Raw genomic sequence first — 18,009 nt, forward strand, 5'->3', positions numbered from 1 at the left:
AGGCCAAAGAACTCCTGTGTTTTCATTTTTATTTCATAAATTCCTTTTGATTTTTTTCTCCATTTTGCTTTTCAAATGTGAATGTACACAGTCATCACCACACAAAAAAAAAAAATCAACCTGACCTGATAAAAGGGATTTTTTTTTCTTGTTGATATAAAATAACAATAAATTCATCAAACTTAATTAAAAAGAACAGCATGGAGCTTGTCATCAAGTCCCCGTTTTCTCTTTCTTTCATTCATTCATTGAGTAATTGTCTTTTTTAAGAAGCATCAGTATGTCTCCCTCCCTGAAGGCGAAGAGGGCCCAAACCCAGGACAGTGGTGGCTCTGGGACCCCTGTATACCAGGGACCCCATATGAAATATTTGATCGGGCAAAATAAGACAAAAATAAATAAACTTCTGATTCACCAAAATAAGATTGGCAGAGAAATGTGTGACCCTTATCATACCTCATTTAAAATCCCAACATTACACCGTATTTATACAAGTGACAATTTTTAAAAACAAAAATATTTGATGTCATTTCTTTCTAAGAAACTGAAATAAGATCGGACACGAGAAAAAGAAGAAGACAGATATTGATACATTTACACACAAACATTTTCACTAATGCTTACTTGCGCACATACAAATGAGCATCCCATTCACACACACATTCAGCAGAACATCCCGTCATTCTCCCACAGATGTCAAAGCTCTCTTTAATTTTCTACAATAATTAGAAAGAAAAAAATAAGCATTTGATTGAAATGGCATCGTCGTGTGATTCTTTTTCTTGTTTATTTGTTCCCAAAAAAAAAATTTGGAAAAAAAATAAATTACATTTAACATTAAATTAAAAGTGAAGAAGTTGAAATTATTTGACCACATTGTGCCTGAAATGTTAATGCAGGTGTTTCAGTCCGTATCTTAGTCTGGAGTTCATTAAAAAACAAACAAAAGAAATCATCCTTCATGCACTGCTTTGATTCAGAGATTCAGTGTTTGTTCTTGAGGGAGAAAAGAGGAAGAGGCAGGATCAACAGTTTCTCTGTTCAGTTAGTTAGTGGCTATAATCCCCTCTCCCTCCATCTGTCTCTCAGTGCAGTAATGTTAGAACAGAGCAGAGTGACTACTACTGAAAAAGCTTCCCGCTCTCACAGACTTACCTTCAACTCAAGACAGGACCGAAGAAACGAAACGACATGAAGAACGATACAGAACAGAAGAGAATTAAAACAAACAAAAAAAATAAATAGATTTCTATTTCCCACCCACAAACAACCCGAACTGAAATGAAAGGAACTCAATGTGGAAAATGATTCTGAAATGAAATAATGCTTTCAAAGGAAAAGATAAACATAATTTTTGATTTTTTTCTTTTTTTCTTTAAATATAGAGATGTACACATTTTTCTTTTTAGACACAAAATGTGTTGGGGAGGGGGCTGGGTGGATGAAAAGGGGGCAGCAGGTATGACAAGAGGAGGTCCAAACAAGTGAGCAAAGTAGTGGTGACACTTCCTCAAAGAAGAAAAGGGTTGGTGCTTGCTCCCGTTGCTCCTCCTCCTCCCACTGCTCCCCCTGTTCCAGCGGGCCCACCCAAAATCAGCTGCGGAGGCGCTGCACCTCCGGGCCCGAGCAGAGTCGAGCCAGGGGGGGCCATGGGTGAGAGGCTGCTGTAAGGTAGGCCCATGGGACTGGCCTGCATCATGCCCATCATTCCTGGACCTCCCATCCCCACACCCATCGACCCCATGCCCAGTCCCGGTTGCACCATGCTCAGCATGGGATTGGGAGGCACAGGACTGGAGCGCAGGCCGCTCAGACCCAGTGAGGAGGGCTGAGGGGAGATGGAGGTCATGCCTGGAGCCACGCCGAAAGGGTTAGAGGAGGCAGGTATTGGAGAGACCCCCCTGCTTGAAATGGTGCTGCCTGGAGTCACGGCGATGCCAGGAGCAGGAGATGAGCCTGAGGGTTGGAAACACACGGAGCTCACTAAGATAACAGTGACGTCATATTTCAACCAGTGCAATACTCTTCTTTATATACTTTCATCTAATCTATCCTTCTGATGAGGTCAGTTTCTCTGATCTGGAGACGGCGTGACTCCACCAGTGTACTTGTTCGGTCATTTTCTATTCCAACAATGCCAAACGTGAATTAGTCTCAGTTTGTGAAGGTGAATCGTTGAACCAGTTGTTGTCTCATGCGTTTGAAAGAGACAACATTTAATCTCCTAAATAATCTAATCGCTGATTGTTCTCCTGATTCAAATCCATAATGTACTCACAGTATACTGACGAGCTTTGACAGGTTTATTGTAAAGCTTTTACACTGGTTCACTGCAGAGGTATTTAGAATGACCTGTCCTGTACCGCCTGTCATGATTGGATTTACATCGTCCCAGAAAGGCTCGAGTTTAGTGCAACTCAAGGACACAGTATGGCTCACCTCCGGGTCACTACACAGCTTTCAATTGGTTTCTGTCTGCTTTCAGTCTGGGTTGTTTTGAAGAACTGAGCATATTTTTTCCAAAACATTTTAATTTTGAACTTTTTAATCCATATTCAATCAGGTCTGGATTTTATTTTTGAATGAATAAAGTTATCTTAAACTGTGGGATAATCTGTCCCTGCATGTTTCAGAGACAGGGTGAGACAGTGTTACAGTTGAGGCTTTGTACTGTATGTAGCTCACCTGTGTTCTGTAAGAAAGGGTTGTGTGCTGAGGATGAAGAGATGGAAGGAGGCGGCGGCTGTTTGGGTTTGGGTTTTGACGACACAAGGGAATCGAGATCCACCAGCGCCGCGTTGGGGCCGAGGAACGACTCGGGAGTCTTTCGAACAGGAAGTGAAGAACCAAGAGACGACAGGTCAAAGGGCACCGGTGAGCCTGTACCGTCGCAGCCCAGCGCTGGGGAGCCTCGTCTCTCTGGGTCTCCTGGGGACGGAGGAGCAGAAATATCCAATCAGACACAGACGACTAATTCATTGATTCTTTAAGTTAAAGACAAAATAGGAACACGTTCCACACAAACTAGAGGAGGATGAAATGTAAGACAAGACAACTTGTTGTGTGCATGAAATTGAAAATCTGCGCGTACTCTATGTACAAGGGTGCACCAGTACCTCAGTGATTATGCGTCCATGTAGCTTTAAGTGTCAGTGTACCTGTGCCATTAGTGTGTTTGGCGGTGCCACTCCAGATGTCGGAGGTGAGAGGGTCAGAGGCAGGGACAGTCCCGTCCCCTGCCCAGGGGTCTACTGGCCCCCCCGAAGAGGAAGTGCTGGGTGGCACCGGGGGGCCCCAGGGATCGGCACTGGGGGGAGTCACAGCTACAGGGGGAGGGGGAAGGAGACGCAGGGGTGGGGAGGGTTAACACAACACCTTACAGGTACGATCCACAATACGGAGGAAACAGGAAGCTGGGCTGGGTACCAACACTGATGCTTCTCTCCTTGACCTCTGCACAGGTGGTTTTACTTTTACTTTTTCAAATCTGAAATATCGGAAGCTCAGAGGAGGTGAAGGAGAGATCAAAAAGGGGCTCGGACAAAAAAAAAAAATAAAATAAAAAAAAAAGCAGAGAAGGGCAAAGGAGGAGACATCTCTGGTTGAGACACAGCCACAGTCAGTCCTGAGTAGAAACAAGAGGATACAAATCCCTGATTTAGACGCAGATGGAGAATGGGTTTAGCATGCTCGCTTTCTGCATTACAAACTGAAAGCATGTGAGGGAATGAGGAGACATGACAGCTTGGTGATATGATCAAAAGTGAAACGAGGGGACTTCTGCAAACAGGAAATGAAACAGCGGAGTGAATGAGGCGTAAAGTTTGGGAAGTCTTCACATCCTCTTTCACCCGGAGAGCGGGACATGCTCGTCTGTCGACACCCGGCCACGTGAACATTCACACCCACCTGATCGGCCACAGGGTTCACACGTAGAGCCTCGTGTCTGCTTACCTGAGCTCGCCCAGGGGTCCACGTTGTTCACTCTGTTGGACGTCTCCGCCCAGGGGTCCGGGGGAGGAGCTGTCGTCGGAGGTGCTCCCCCGCCCCAGGGGTCGGAGTTTGTGGGAGATGTGGGCGAAGCTACCCCCCATGGGTCTGCGGCGGCGGCGGCGGCAGTGCTACCCCAAGGACCAGAGGCCGCAGGGGGAGGGACTGTGGGCGGAGGAGAGGGGCCCGCAGATCCCACGGTGGCGGCGGCAGCAGCGGCAGCAGCCGGGGCCCCCCACGGGTCTGCAGCACTCAGCTCCATCAGAGCGCTCTGAGCAAGAGAAGATGCCACGGGTTAATGTTTCCACAGCTTCTCTCAGGACCAAATGTACAGTAAGTACGTATTCACCCACGTATGCAGAGGTCAGGTGCTTTGATAAGAGGAAACGCACAAAACTGAGAAGTAAAAGGACACAAAGAGTTGCAGACCAGATAAAGACATTGAATAGACAGTTAAAATAAACCTGCCACGTCATTGTGAGCCTAAATACTGAACTTTAGAATAAACTAGTTTGACTGTATCTTTGATCAATTCAAATTGTAAGTTGATCTGTGACATGCTTTTTCTCTCCCAGCTTTACATGTCACACACACGTCATCTATTATCTCAGACTGCACATAAAGGCTGATTTATGTACAAGACTCTGACAGCATAAAGAGATCATGACAGCTGACCAAAACGTGATGATCAACTAGTCTGAAATCTTAATACAGACATCCATTCATCTGTATTTTATATCTATATATATATATATATATCTATATATATATATATATATATATATATATATATATATATATATATATATATATGTATATATATATACACATATATGTGTATATATATATGTATATGTATGTATATGTATATATACATATGTATATATATATATATATACATATATATGTATATATATATATACACACACATATATATACACACACATATATATACACATATATATATACATATATATACATATATATATATAAATACATATATATACATATATATGTGTATATATATATATACATATACATATATATACATATATACACATATATATATATGTATATGTATATATATGTATATATATACACTCAACAAAAATATAAACGCAACACTTTTGTTTTTGCTCCCATTTGTCATGAGATGGACTCAAAGATCTAAAATTCATTCCAGATACACAATATTACCATTTCTCTCAAACATTGTTCATAAATCTGTCTAAATGTGTGATAGTGAGCACTTTTGCTTTGCTGAGACAATCCATCCCACCTCACAGGTGTGCCACATCAAGATGCTCATCAGACACCATGATTAGTGCATAGGTGTACCTTAGACTGTCCACAATAAAAGGCCACCCTGAAATGTGCAGTTTTTGCTTTATTGAGGGTCTGGGGACTCAGAACCAGTCAGTATCTGGTGTGACCACCATTTGCCTCATGCAGTGCAACACATCTTCTTCGCATAGAGTTTATCAGATTGTCAATTGTGGCCTGTGGAATGTTGGTCCACTCCTCTTCAATGGCTGTGCGAAGTTGCTGGATATTAGTGGGAACTGGTACGCGCTGTCGTATACGCCGGTCAAGCACATCCCAAACATGCTCAATGGGTGACATGTCCGGTGAGTATGCTGGCCATGCAAGAACTGGGACATTTTCAGCTTCCAAGAATTGTGTACAGATCCTTGCAACATGGGGCCGTGCATTATCTTGCTGAAACATGAGGTGATGTTCATGGATGTATGGCACAACAATGGGCCTCAGGATCTCATCACGGTATCTCTGTGCATTCAAAATGCCATCAATAAAATGCACCTGTGTTCTTCGTCCATAACAGATGCCTGCCCATACCATAACCCCACCACCACCATGGGCCACTCGATCCACAACATTGACATCAGCAAAGCGCTCACCCACACGACGCCACACACGCTGTCTGCCATCTGCCCTGAACAATGTAAACCGAGATTCATCCGTGAAGAGAACACCTCTCCAACGTGCCAGACGCCATCGAATGTGAGCATTTGCCCACTCAAGTCTGTTACGGCGACGATCTGGAGTCAGGTTAAGACCCCGATGAGGACGACGAGCATGCAGTTGAGCTTCCCTGAGACGGTTTCTGACAGTTTGTGCAGAAATTCTTTGGTTATGCAAACCAATTGTTTCAGCAGCTGTCTGAGTAGCTGGTCTCAGACGATCTTGGAGGTGAACCTGCTGGATGTGGAGGTCCTGGGCTGGTGTGGTTACACGTGGTCTGCGGTTGTGAGGCCGGTTGGATGTACTGCCATATTCTCTGAAACGCCTTTGGAGACGGCTTATGGTGGAGAAATGAACATTCAATGCCCGAGCAACAGATCTGGTTGACATTCCTGCTGTCAGCATGCCAATTGCACGCTCCCTCAATGCTTGCGCCATCTGTGGCATTTTGCTGTGAGACAAAACTGCACATTTCAGAGTGGCCTTTTATTGTGGGCAGTATAAGGTACACCTGTGCACTAATCATGGTGTCTGATGAGCATCTTGATGTGGCACACCTGTGAGGTGGGATGGATTATCTCAGCAAAGCAAAAGTGCTCACTATCACACATTTAGACAGATTTGTGAACAATGTTTGAGAGAAATGGTAATATTGTGTATCTGGAATGAATTTTAGATCTTTGAGTCCATCTCATGACAAATGGGAGCAAAAACAAAAGTGTTGCGTTTATATTTTTGTTGAGTGTATATATATATATATATATATACACACATATATATACATATACATATATATACACATACATATATATACACATACATATATATACACACATATATATATATATGTATATGTATATATATGTGTATATGTATATATATGTGTGTGGTCTTCTAACCAGAAAGACAGTTATAAATCCAATGTTAATACACACAAAGGTTTCCAAACAAATCCAGAGTTAAAGAGGATCTCTCCGGCGCGGCGTGTTCTCAGAGTGAAGGCGTGGAGTGTGTGGTGAACGTGTGTGATAAAAAAGGAGGGTACAAACCTCCTCGGGCTTTGCCTTCGCTCTCTTGCTCTCCTCGATGGCCATCTGCAGCCTCAGGTCGTCTCCTCTGCGCAGTCTTTCTTCCTGCCAATCACACACACACACACACACACACACAGTGACGTCAGCGACCTCAGGGAGCACAGCACAGGTAAAGACAAACAAACTGAAATGCTTCACGAGTGGGAAGGCCGATTTAAAACCAGAGTAAAGATTAATATAATTATAGAAAACAATTTCATTATTATTTTACCACAAGCCTCACTACAGAACAACTCTTCAGTGCACTTTCAAACAGGGATAATGATCATCCAAAGAAGCTGCTGCAAGGGCACCAAACAGCTAAATTGACATGTGTAGAGGCAAAGAGGTTTAAGACATGGCTGGGACGGGGATCCCGCTGTAATCAAAACCAAAATCTAAAGTTTAATTGCAGTTGCCACCAAAGCAGCTCTTTAGAGGCAGAGACAGCTGCAGGAGCAGCTGCGGTGACTTGTTGACACATGCTGTCTGTGTGATTATTTCATGGAAAGTGCTGGTTGGTTTCAATCTGCGAGTGCCGCTCCTGATAAATCACCGTCGAAGAAAGTCTCCGTCTTCAGCTTAACAGAGTTTCTTTATCAGCCCGCCGACCTCGAGCAATAAAAAAAAAAAAAAAACAGAAGTTGACCAGGCTTTAAAAAAGAAGAAAAAAAAAAAAACGTCAACCAGTTGTATATTCCCAGGTGAACAGGTGTAATATTCCCGGCTGAAACAGAACACTAACTGGTCAAAGAGGAAACAGGCTCTGTGCTCTAACATAAAGTCAAGAAGCCACCATCTTTACCAGACATCCATCTACAGACTAAACTAATGTTTTCAGACAGAACACGGACAAATCAAACCTTTTTGTTGACAACAAGCACAAACACAGCAAAAAGACAAACCAGCAGGGAAAGAAAAGAAGATGTTGAATATCATTGGGTGCATGCCATCAGAGACAGGAAGTGAGAATCAGCGTTTGTAAATAAACTGAGCGAGCGTTCACTTTAGTTCATTATAATGCACATTTAGCCAATGCCATGCAAACTCACCAATTTCACAAGAGTTTGTCATTTCTGTGTGCCAACTTTGATGCACTTTAACACACGTTGACAGCTGACACTCGTAAGTAGGGCTGGGCGATACGACCTCCGATCAACATTCAGTGAACATCTGAGGTCGATTACGATGAATGAAGAATGACTTTGTTTTTGTCCTCACAGTTCACTGACATGCTCTCTACTGTACATATACTCATCTATTAAAGATCAGGTTCCCCATGACGGAGTGAATATCTGATGAACTACTTTGGTGGGTTTTTTCATTGAATATTTCAAACTGAAATCAAAGCGTCGCTTTCAATGAAAACGTCACAGTTTAGTTTGAAAGTAGAAAATTAACTTCTTTAAAATTAGACAAATAAATAACAGTATTTACATTTGGCTTCTGTTTGTTTGGCGTCGTCTTCCCTAAAGACAAAAAGCGTGCAAACGACGGACATTGCATCCATGTCTCGACGGGTTGGACGTATGGTCACGCGACTCGGCCCTGAAAAGAATCCAAATAAATCGACGCGTTCAAGGTTTCCATGAATTGCCCAGCCCTACTCTTCCGGTTGGGATCCATTTAAACCCGGTCCCACACAGGTACAGCAAACGGAATTACGTCGAGAGCTTTACAACAGCCTGATGCAAATTTGTTTCACGAAGAAGATTTCTTGAGGAGAATCACAAATGAAAACATCAGCTGATGTGAATTATCGTGATTGATTGATGTGCGTTTGAGGAACTCCAATTAAAAGAAAGACAGATAGTTGAGGAGTGGTTGGCCGATCGCTCTCTGGCCCTGACCTTTTGCTGCATCTCTTTGCTCAGTGTGAGAGCATAGCGGAGCTCTGCGTCCTCCAGAGGGTCTGCACTAGTCTGGGAGAGGTCAGGTGTCAAATGGTGAGAGCAGGGCTAGGTGTATGGAGTGAAAAACACGTTTGTGTACATCCACAAATGACTTGAGTACATACGTAGCTACAGTTAGTTCAAACTGTGCGTTACCTGCTCAGCCTCTTCTTTACTCATGGCCAAAGCCAGCTGGAGCTGCAGATCTTCCTCTCCTGAGCTCTGCGGCCAGGCCTGCTCAGGGTCTGCCCCCCCAGAGTGGGAGCCCACCGACAGGCTGCCCCCCAGGCTGGGTGCTGTTGGAGCTGATGAGGCTGAAGGGGGGAACACATCAGCACGTGTATGAAAGCAAAACTGACTTTCAATCAGTAAAACAAGAGCTACCAGACCCTTCCTTCAAAATCGTGTAGCGTGAACTTGATTTAGACTTTGATGAGGTGGCCGTCTCACCACTGGAGGTCTGTGCCATCTTCTCTTTGGTTTTGAGGGCGTGGATTCTCTCCTCTCGTAGTCTCTCCTCATCTTTCAGCAGCGTCACCAGCTGTTTGGCTTTCTCTCGCACATTCACCCCCTGAGAAAATACAAATATAAAACACACCTTAAAACCTGCTAGAAGAAAAAAAATGAGAGCACCATGACAGAAAGTGAACACTTGCTTCCAAACAAGAGCAATCAACAAACCGTAAACATTTCACGGCTGGCTTGGAGATTTGCACAAGAGGTCGTTAAGAGTTCATTAAAAGTTCCTGAATAAATTGCGCAATGGCATGGTTTGACAATGGGCTCGTGCATTCCTCAGAAGTGGACCGCACTCATGAATCACTTTGTGGACATGGCCGTGGGTTGTGTACCTGGTCTTTGCCGTCTCTGTCTATATACTGGAAGTCCTTGAGGGTCTGGACTGCGTAGATATTCTCTCGGCACTGTTGGGCAACACGCTCTGAACCCGTCTTGATCAGGTACTCCATAAGAGTCATAGCCTGGCGAACAGAAATGACACAAAGCAACGGGCAAATCATACAGATCTGTAGTTCAGAGACACAGAACCATTACAGACATCGTGCGTCCTGTAATGTTTGCTCAACAATTAGTCGCACGCACAAACCTTGTACACGTGTCTCCAGTTCTTGCCGTGATCATTGAGGCGTTTCCACACCATGCTCATGATTTCCGAGAAGGCCACTACATTGTAGGTCAGATCAGCGATCTCGGACATAAGAGAGCTGCTGGGGCCCCACGGGTCATTGGATGTCGCCTCTCTTACCTGAAACAAAACAAACGCCAGCAAGAGGCCAAATTCAATTTCTCCCCCCATCAACGCTGTCACTGATGAGAATGAGTCAAGTGTTACAAATCAACGATCCACATTGTTCTAAGCTGCAATGCAAACTCCATCATGATAAAAGCCGGACAGAGGCAAAATAATGAATGGATAATTTGATTAAGCAATTATGTGTAATGAGGGGAAAGGGTGAGGAGGTGCGTCACAGTGATATTAGATTATTAGCGTTGTATTCTAACTGGTTGTGTCCTCCGGCCTGCGGAGATACACGAGCTGAGCTGAAGCTGTGGACACATGGAGGGTGTGTAAGGCTGAATAAGCAGAGGGACACACAACCTTGATTTCAGCCTCTGAATAGTTGTGGACGATGTTCTTTACTTGTCGCCGTAGCGATGAGGTCGACATGGCAACGGTCTGGCCGTCGAGTTCTGTTGCAATCTGAACAGCAGGTGGAGAAGACGTGTTGTAAATCATAGTTAGTACAAACAGCAGCAGGGGAGAGCACATTGTTATTTCCAACAACGACAAATGATCGATACGATTATAAAAAAATTAAAAAAATATGCCAGATGGTTAAGAGTGAAAGAAGAGACCGGATGATGATGAACAGGAGAATGAATGAAAGAGGAGAAAATTCAGAGAGTAAAAAAAAAGATGGTGTGTGCACCAAGAAGTGAGTCTAAAAAAACCACGTGACTGCTCATTGCACACCTGTTACACGAGAATGGTGCAGAATACGGCTCTCTCCTTTTGCTCGGTCTTTGTTTCTTTCGGGCCTGTGAGCCACTCATTCATGGAGCGCTGTGTCTCAGTTTGTGTGTTTCTTCCCGTGGCAACATCGGGTCTGAAACCGACGGCGTAGGGAGATGGAAACTACGGAGCAAGATAGGGATTAACATTGAATTAAAAATAAAAAATAAAAAAAAGAAGAAACTTTTCTAATTGAAGATAAATCAAAAATCACAACAGACAAAAAAAAACGGTTAAAAACTTAATGTGAGTGCTATTTTTAAAGCGGTCATTATTAAATGAGGACAAAGGAGATATTCACACAGAAATCACATGATTTGTTGCTGATCCACACATGGCTCACAGTCAATAATTCAATTAATATACTTAATCTTTCTTATCAGCGTCATTGAAGTATAAAAGCGTTTATTTCCAGATGAATAGACAATAACGCTGTTTTTTTTGTTGTTGTTGGTTTTTTTGTCCTCAGAACAGGAAGTGTTAACAGACTTATCCTGCACAGGTTTAAGCGAGAAGAGGAGAAAAACAACGTGGCTGTTTATAACATACTTGATTTAGAGCAGTCTCAAGTAGCCGAACACTGAAGGACTGAGTCAAACAGAACATGTTCAATGAGTGACTCATTATAAAGAGACTCTGTTACATCCAGTAAGTTCAGAATGACACAAAAAACTGTGTATCAGTGTGGTCAATGATGAGCGGCTAAACTAACAAAAGAGCTCAACGCCGTCCATACTTTGAACTCAGTAACTCTGGGTAAAAAGCTTGTTGCTCAACACGTCACGCTTGAATCAACTGTCAAAGATTGACGTTTGTCAGCTATCATCGAGAGCTCAAATGTACGGTGAGCAAGCTACTGACTAAATCTGAACCACTGACAGGAAAATAAAAACTTTGTTTGGTGCAACAATCGAATCCTAACAGGTAGATAGATTTGAAGTTACATCATGAGCTGATGCTGCTGCTGATGCTCTGGCATGCAGAGAAGGATTTTGTGGCACAGTATTGGATCCCTCAGTACCTACGAAGCATTGTCTGCACAGCAGGCTGAAATGTTGCTGACTAGATGCATCCTTTCACTGCCACAATCTGCATTTTCTCACCAAATACATGCTCACTCTCTGTCCCTCTAAGACCACGTCACCGAGCAACAATCAATTCCTCATTTCTCGTGTACTTCACGTCTATTTTAAGAGGTTCCTGTGAAAAATACAACAAGAAACCATCCAGTTCTTCCTCTGTTCCTTAATAACACTAATGGTGAAATCACAATATATCAATAAAACAAAACTTGACAAACACGTGAAATAACCAATGGATTAAACGAGTGCATCACGGCAAGAAGAACAGTCAAAGTTTCTCTAGTTTTTCATGATTCCCAGGAAGAAAAAAATCGTAACCAACATTTAATCTAAAAAAACAAACTAAGTAAACATCATATAGCATGGCATACTTTTCTAAATTAGTTGGTCATACAAATATGAGACCGTGTTTCATAACGTAACATTAAACAACCATGATAACAGTCAGACACTCCTGAATCTGTGTACCAAAGTACAGACAGCTAATCACAAACTCATCTCTGATAAGGAAGCTAACAGGCTATTCTTTTGGGTCAAATGTAATCACAACCTGTGACACTTAAACAAATCACCAGGTATGATCAACCACTTCTCACTTCTCTTGCGTTTGACTTGAAATGCCTCAGACAAGTTAAGGCCTTTATCGCCTGCTTTGACAGCATTACAAAGATCAGACACAGTGAGCTGGATCAAGTGAACGACGGATTGTTTTTTTTAATGAGAGATTTAAGATCCGCACATTACACTAGTTACAAGAAGAGTTGAAGTTAAGATAACTCATTCCTGGTCCCAGCCTGACAAAGCATTGAACCCACACCCTGTTATCTGAGACAGAGATAATGTTAACAACTCATCGAGACAACCTGTCACACCTACCAAGCTGAAGAGCTAGGAGGCTGAACAGCAGGTTCATTTGAACCCTGACTTATTTAAAAGTATTGTAAGAGCATGTTTGAGTCATAAAAGTCTGGTTGCAGCTGACTTTGCGCACTTCATAAGTAAACTTTGAGTTGAGCTGAAGGAAACAGCACTTGACAGGCTGAAGTCTAAGTAAACACAGCTTACAGGAGGTTGATGCTAGCTTACCAAGTGGCAATCAAACTTACTTAAACGCCAACCAAAAGCTGATGTTCTCGTCATAAGCATACAACCACAGCAGACTGTAGTCGTGGTTTAAAGTGAACTACCAGTGAACTGTAAAATAAATCACTTGCTGCTGCTGCTAGAAAAGATTAGCCAGCTAGCTAGCAAGGCAGCTGTTAGCTTGCTAGCTCCTTCCAGTGAGTTCGCAACATGACTGATAGACCTTTAAACCCTTTAGACAGGACACACCCTGCACCATGACCACTGTGGACCTGCACACTGCTTTTTAAGAGCCCTCATGTCAACAAAAACACAGGCAGCAAACAAGAATATATATATACAAATGAAGTGTGTACTGACCCTGTTGTAGCCTGGATGTACGAGGAGATGGCCGAACTTCCGCTTCCGTTCTCGACTACAGGAAAGACCGCACCCCCTGTAGCTTTGTTTTCCTAGGATGGTAGTAGCTGGATCATGAGTAGTGTATTGACTATTTAAGAAACAAAATCTAACTTCTAAGTGATGAATACATTTTTTTTAAAAGCCTTTTGAAGAGTGACAATGGCGTCACTTTTAGTTGATTTCTTCCACCTCGTACCACTTTTTTTCTTTTCCATTTTTTTTAACACCCCCCACTCACACCCGTCGTTATCGGCGGGCCATAGGGGGCCGGGCCCGCCCGCATACATGCTTGTGATGTGATGTAGCCTACGTCACTGTAGCCACGTTTCCACAGATTTTTGAAAGCTGGATGAGTTTTTGCCGGCATACTCACTTAATTTCGCCATGGATATCCGTATAAATCCAGGCTATGCCGACTGTTCTCACAGCACACACCATTGCCCTAACTTTAGGAGTCTACTATCATGTGTGAAAACTTATTTTCCATGCTCCAAAGCGTCTTCTCAGAGCATTGGCAGGTAGTTTCAAAGTCTGTGTGTGTGTGTGTGTGTCACATGTCAATGCATATACCTCTGTTGACTGCTTTAAAATGCAATGTTTGAGAGATGCTTCTGCTGTTACATCTATATTCACAATAAATCAGAAATAAACAATTTTAAAGACTTTAGTATGTTGGTTTTTAGCAGTGCAAAACATGCTTTAAAATAAAAATATGCTTTATAAATATATAGCTTAAAATATATTTTTAGTTTTTTAACAGAGCAAAAGAAATGCTTTTAAAATATGTATAAACATTGACAAACATTTTACTTTTTAGTTTTCAACATTTAGAGAGAAAAAATACTTATATTACGTACAAATATTCAGTCCTTTTATTTGACTAGTTTCTTTTTAACAGTTGAGATATTATGCCCAGTTGGAAAAATGTGTATTTACTTGTGCTTGTGAACACACACTTTTCCAACAAAAATATATGGCTTAAAAACTGTTAATTGTTTTTTTTAACAGTGTAAAAATGCTTTAAAAATATGTATAACCATTGACAAACATTTTAATTTAATTTTTTTGCCTTTTCTCTGTCTTAAATTTCGATCTCCTGTTTCCATGATTGCCATATGGTAAGCAACGCCAACACCACCATGCTGGGCTTTCCTCCCACTTTTCAATCACTTTTTCTGCAATTATTAATTTATGTGAGGGACAAACAGATTATAACGTGTGAATCAATTCAGTCCGAATAATGTCTAACCAATACGTTTGATGATTCATTGCCGATCAAGGAGTGAGGCCAAGCTTCTAGGCCCTCAACTAATTTGAGAGTCCGGGCCCTCCAATCTTAGATCCTCCTTAGATCAGCTTTGAATTCGGACCGTAGAGACCACACCCTAATTTCTAATTCGCAATGTATATCCCACTAGTTACCTATTACCACCCTTTGTTCCCGATATGATTGACACTGACTGCTCATTTTCGTGTGATATTTACACGAATTCGAGTCTTCCCTGGGAAGTCTCTACGATGTCAATATACACGTCAAAAAGTTGTCATTTGTGTGTCAATCTGCCATCCATTAACACATTTCATGAAAAACAACAAATCCTTACCTGTGCTGTAAGGGCCATCGCCCCTGTCTGGGTCTGACCATCAGAAATAAAGAGATGAAAAATCCCCATCCTCCTTTTACAGTTCATATTCACAGAATCTCTTTTTTTGGGTGGAAGGGGGGGTAAAGTGGGTAAATATGGATATCGGGAGAGAGAGAAGGGAATTTTATTTAGATTATCCAATAACAGAAATTCTTTTATCAAAAGGTTTTCTGCTCACCTTTTAGTTGGGGGGCCCCTGAATCGTCCACGGAGAAGTCCGCCAACTCCACCGCACATGGTCCTTGTCTTGTCAATCAGACATCACATCGGGGTCACCAGTTGAAAGATTTTTAGACTGTGTCGTCTTATCTGAAAGGAAGATCGCGACCAAATGAGATCAAGTCAAAAGCTGGTTTATTGCAGGTTGATCACAGGTAATACAAACAGCCACCCAGCTGAGAATTTCTCTGCTCGACCCTTGTGCATACATTGTGGATTGCTTTTTCTCTTTGCTCCTTCTGAATGCGCACAACCCTTTCTACAGCGAGGAACAGGGAGCTCCAACGGGTCTGATTGGGTCGCAGGAACTGCAATTTGCATTCACGTTCCACCGTTTCAAATGCTGTGGTTGACCTTCTGGTTTTATTCCAAAGAGCATTGCATTTCGCAAAATCAGACCAAGACAGCCTCTTGTATGTTTCACTGCCAGCTCCTGCAGCAGTGAAGTGTCAACTGTTGATGTGAGATTGAGGAGATAGCATGCACACTTTTGGTGCTTGGGACGTTGGTACTCCAGGCCTGTGTCGTCATCCAAAACAGCAGACACATCTTGATACTCCACCTCACTTTCATCTCCTGACACATCAAGAATGGAGTCTCTCTCCTCCTGTCCATAAGCGACTTCATCCTCTCTCCTCCACACCATATATTCGAAAGGCCTTCAGGAAATTTGAGCCACTGTCTGTTCTGATCTATCCAGTGGCACCTAAGTTAATACGTTGTCTGGCAGACCGGCAGTCTGTTGTGGTAGCAACATGGTTCACAGTGCTCAACTTTTCGATGATTAGGTTCTTCCATGTTCTTTGCAGCTTCATGTATTCTACAGCATAACGTTTTCCTTGTCATTACTGTACAAAGAGGTTGCAAGCTTTCAAACATTGACTTGAATGATGGTGTCTCAACCACAGAAAATGGTTGGTTGGCCTCACATACAAAACTAAACATAAGCTTGTCAAGCGTTGCTTGTGTTACCTGCTATGGAAGGAGAGCCAAGGATCCTCACATTCTTTTTATGAGGTTCGTCAGAGGAGGATTTTCTCTTTCTGTGGGACTCTATCAAGTCTCTGTACCCCATCAGTTTGTTGGGGTGAACCCTCTGTTGATGTAGTGTGGTGCAGATGCGTAGCCGACCTCCACTACACATTTAGTTTGAAAAGTTGTTTATTTGATTGTTCATTTGATTTTCTGCAAAGAGCAAAAATATACACAATTATGATTCGCCACACACACACTGACACTAACTCTACTGTCTGCCTATTATACACAGGAAATCAATTGTGTACATTACATCTCATTCCCAAATCAATCCCAACATCTGACTTCAATATCAACTTGTCACCCAAATATATACAGTCAATCAACATGTTTTACATCATCACATCAATCATGTATCACGTAAGTTATTTATTTCATCCTATCTAAACTGCATGCGAGCTGCGCGATATCAGGCTCATTGTGCTGCCTTCATGGTCGCCATGGCAACCACCGCTAACAACTACCTAACCGCTACTTGTCTACTTTCTGTATTAGGATTAACGGAACAAGTAACATTTGTAAACCTTTTTCTAAACCACATTAAGTCTATGGGCAAGACCTGCAGTGTAGACGGTCTGTACTTAGAAGCCGAAGTGGGGTCGTTTCGCTGCGTGTCTGTCACAGCGTCTTCATGTAGACGCAGGGGTGTCAAACTCCAGTCCTGGAGGGCCGGCTTCTTCAGACTGTTAGATGTCTCCCTGCTTGGACGCAGCTGAATCCAATGAGTGACTCGTTATCAGGCTTCTGCAGAGCTTGATGACAACACATTGTTTTAAAGCAGGTGTGTTAGAGCAAGGAGACCTCTAAAAGTCTGAGGAAGCCGGCCCTCGAGGACTGGAGTTTGATACCTGCGGTGTAGAGAGAGGTGAACCCACCGTTCCCTCTTAAAACGTCTCCTGCAAACTAAAACATGCTCATTTTACAAACAATAAAGGGATTATATTTCATCTCAGGTTGAGTTGCAGCTTCATCAGCCCTTGAGACTAAGCAGCATCAAAATAATATAATAAAATACTCTTTACATTGTTATGTTTAAATAAATACCCTGCCAGTATTTTCTTAAATAGTTTAACTGTTCCTGTCATAAAAAAGCAGATTAGATAGATAGATAGATAGATAGATAGATAGATAGATAGATAGATAGATAGATAGATAGATACAATACACACCCGCTGTCCCCCCTCCCCTCTCTATACAATAATCCCCCAAACAAGATTTAGCAGCCCCTATGTGACTAAGAGTAAAGGTTAAACCTGTGCAGTTGGCATTAGCATTAGATTTAAAACTTATAATACAGGTGCTCTGTCCTGTTTAAATGTTGCAATTACCATGTGCATTTGTACCCTCCTTTTTCAAGGGAGTCCTGCAGATGTTACTTTAACAACAGACAGACCGCAATTAAAATGATTAAACAAAAACAGTTACAAGCAGAGGAGATCGTCTCATATGTTCTCAGCCTGGTTTTAAAGGCATTTAAAGAAATCAGTTATTTTCAAGTCTTTTTGCAGCATGTTGCACGTGGAAGGTGCAGAATGGACGAAGCAGAAAGTAACAGCTGATTTGAAAAAGTTTTGT

At 42.4% G+C, this 18,009-nt stretch overlaps 1 protein-coding gene across 4 annotated transcripts; it reads right to left on the reverse strand.

The window, feature by feature from the left end:
* Window positions 1-15: 15 nt before the first annotated feature.
* On the reverse strand, window positions 16-16,613 carry epn1a (epsin 1a). Of its 4 annotated transcripts, none has more exons than XM_079344093.1 (14): window positions 16,372-16,613; window positions 13,493-13,584; window positions 10,929-11,090; window positions 10,554-10,655; window positions 10,041-10,199; window positions 9,787-9,915; window positions 9,386-9,506; window positions 9,092-9,249; window positions 8,894-8,965; window positions 7,023-7,106; window positions 3,955-4,261; window positions 3,159-3,323; window positions 2,686-2,928; window positions 16-1,956 (listed from the first exon to the last, which is right to left on the reverse strand). In XM_079344093.1, exons 4-14 carry the CDS (start codon window positions 10,620-10,622, stop codon window positions 1,511-1,513), a joined length of 1,953 nt encoding a protein of 650 aa, XP_079200219.1. In that variant the 5' UTR covers window positions 10,623-10,655; window positions 10,929-11,090; window positions 13,493-13,584; window positions 16,372-16,613; the 3' UTR covers window positions 16-1,510. The 4 variants fall into 4 exon arrangements, with proteins under 4 accessions (XP_079200219.1, XP_079200218.1, XP_079200221.1 ...); XM_079344092.1 differs by having other exon boundaries at window positions 8,894-9,001; XM_079344095.1 differs by lacking the exon at window positions 3,159-3,323 and having other exon boundaries at window positions 8,894-9,001.
* Between the last annotated feature and the right edge of the window lie 1,396 nt (window positions 16,614-18,009).

This window comes from Symphodus melops (assembly GCF_947650265.1).
Source record: "Symphodus melops genome assembly, chromosome: 5".
NCBI lineage: Eukaryota > Metazoa > Chordata > Actinopteri > Labriformes > Labridae > Symphodus > Symphodus melops.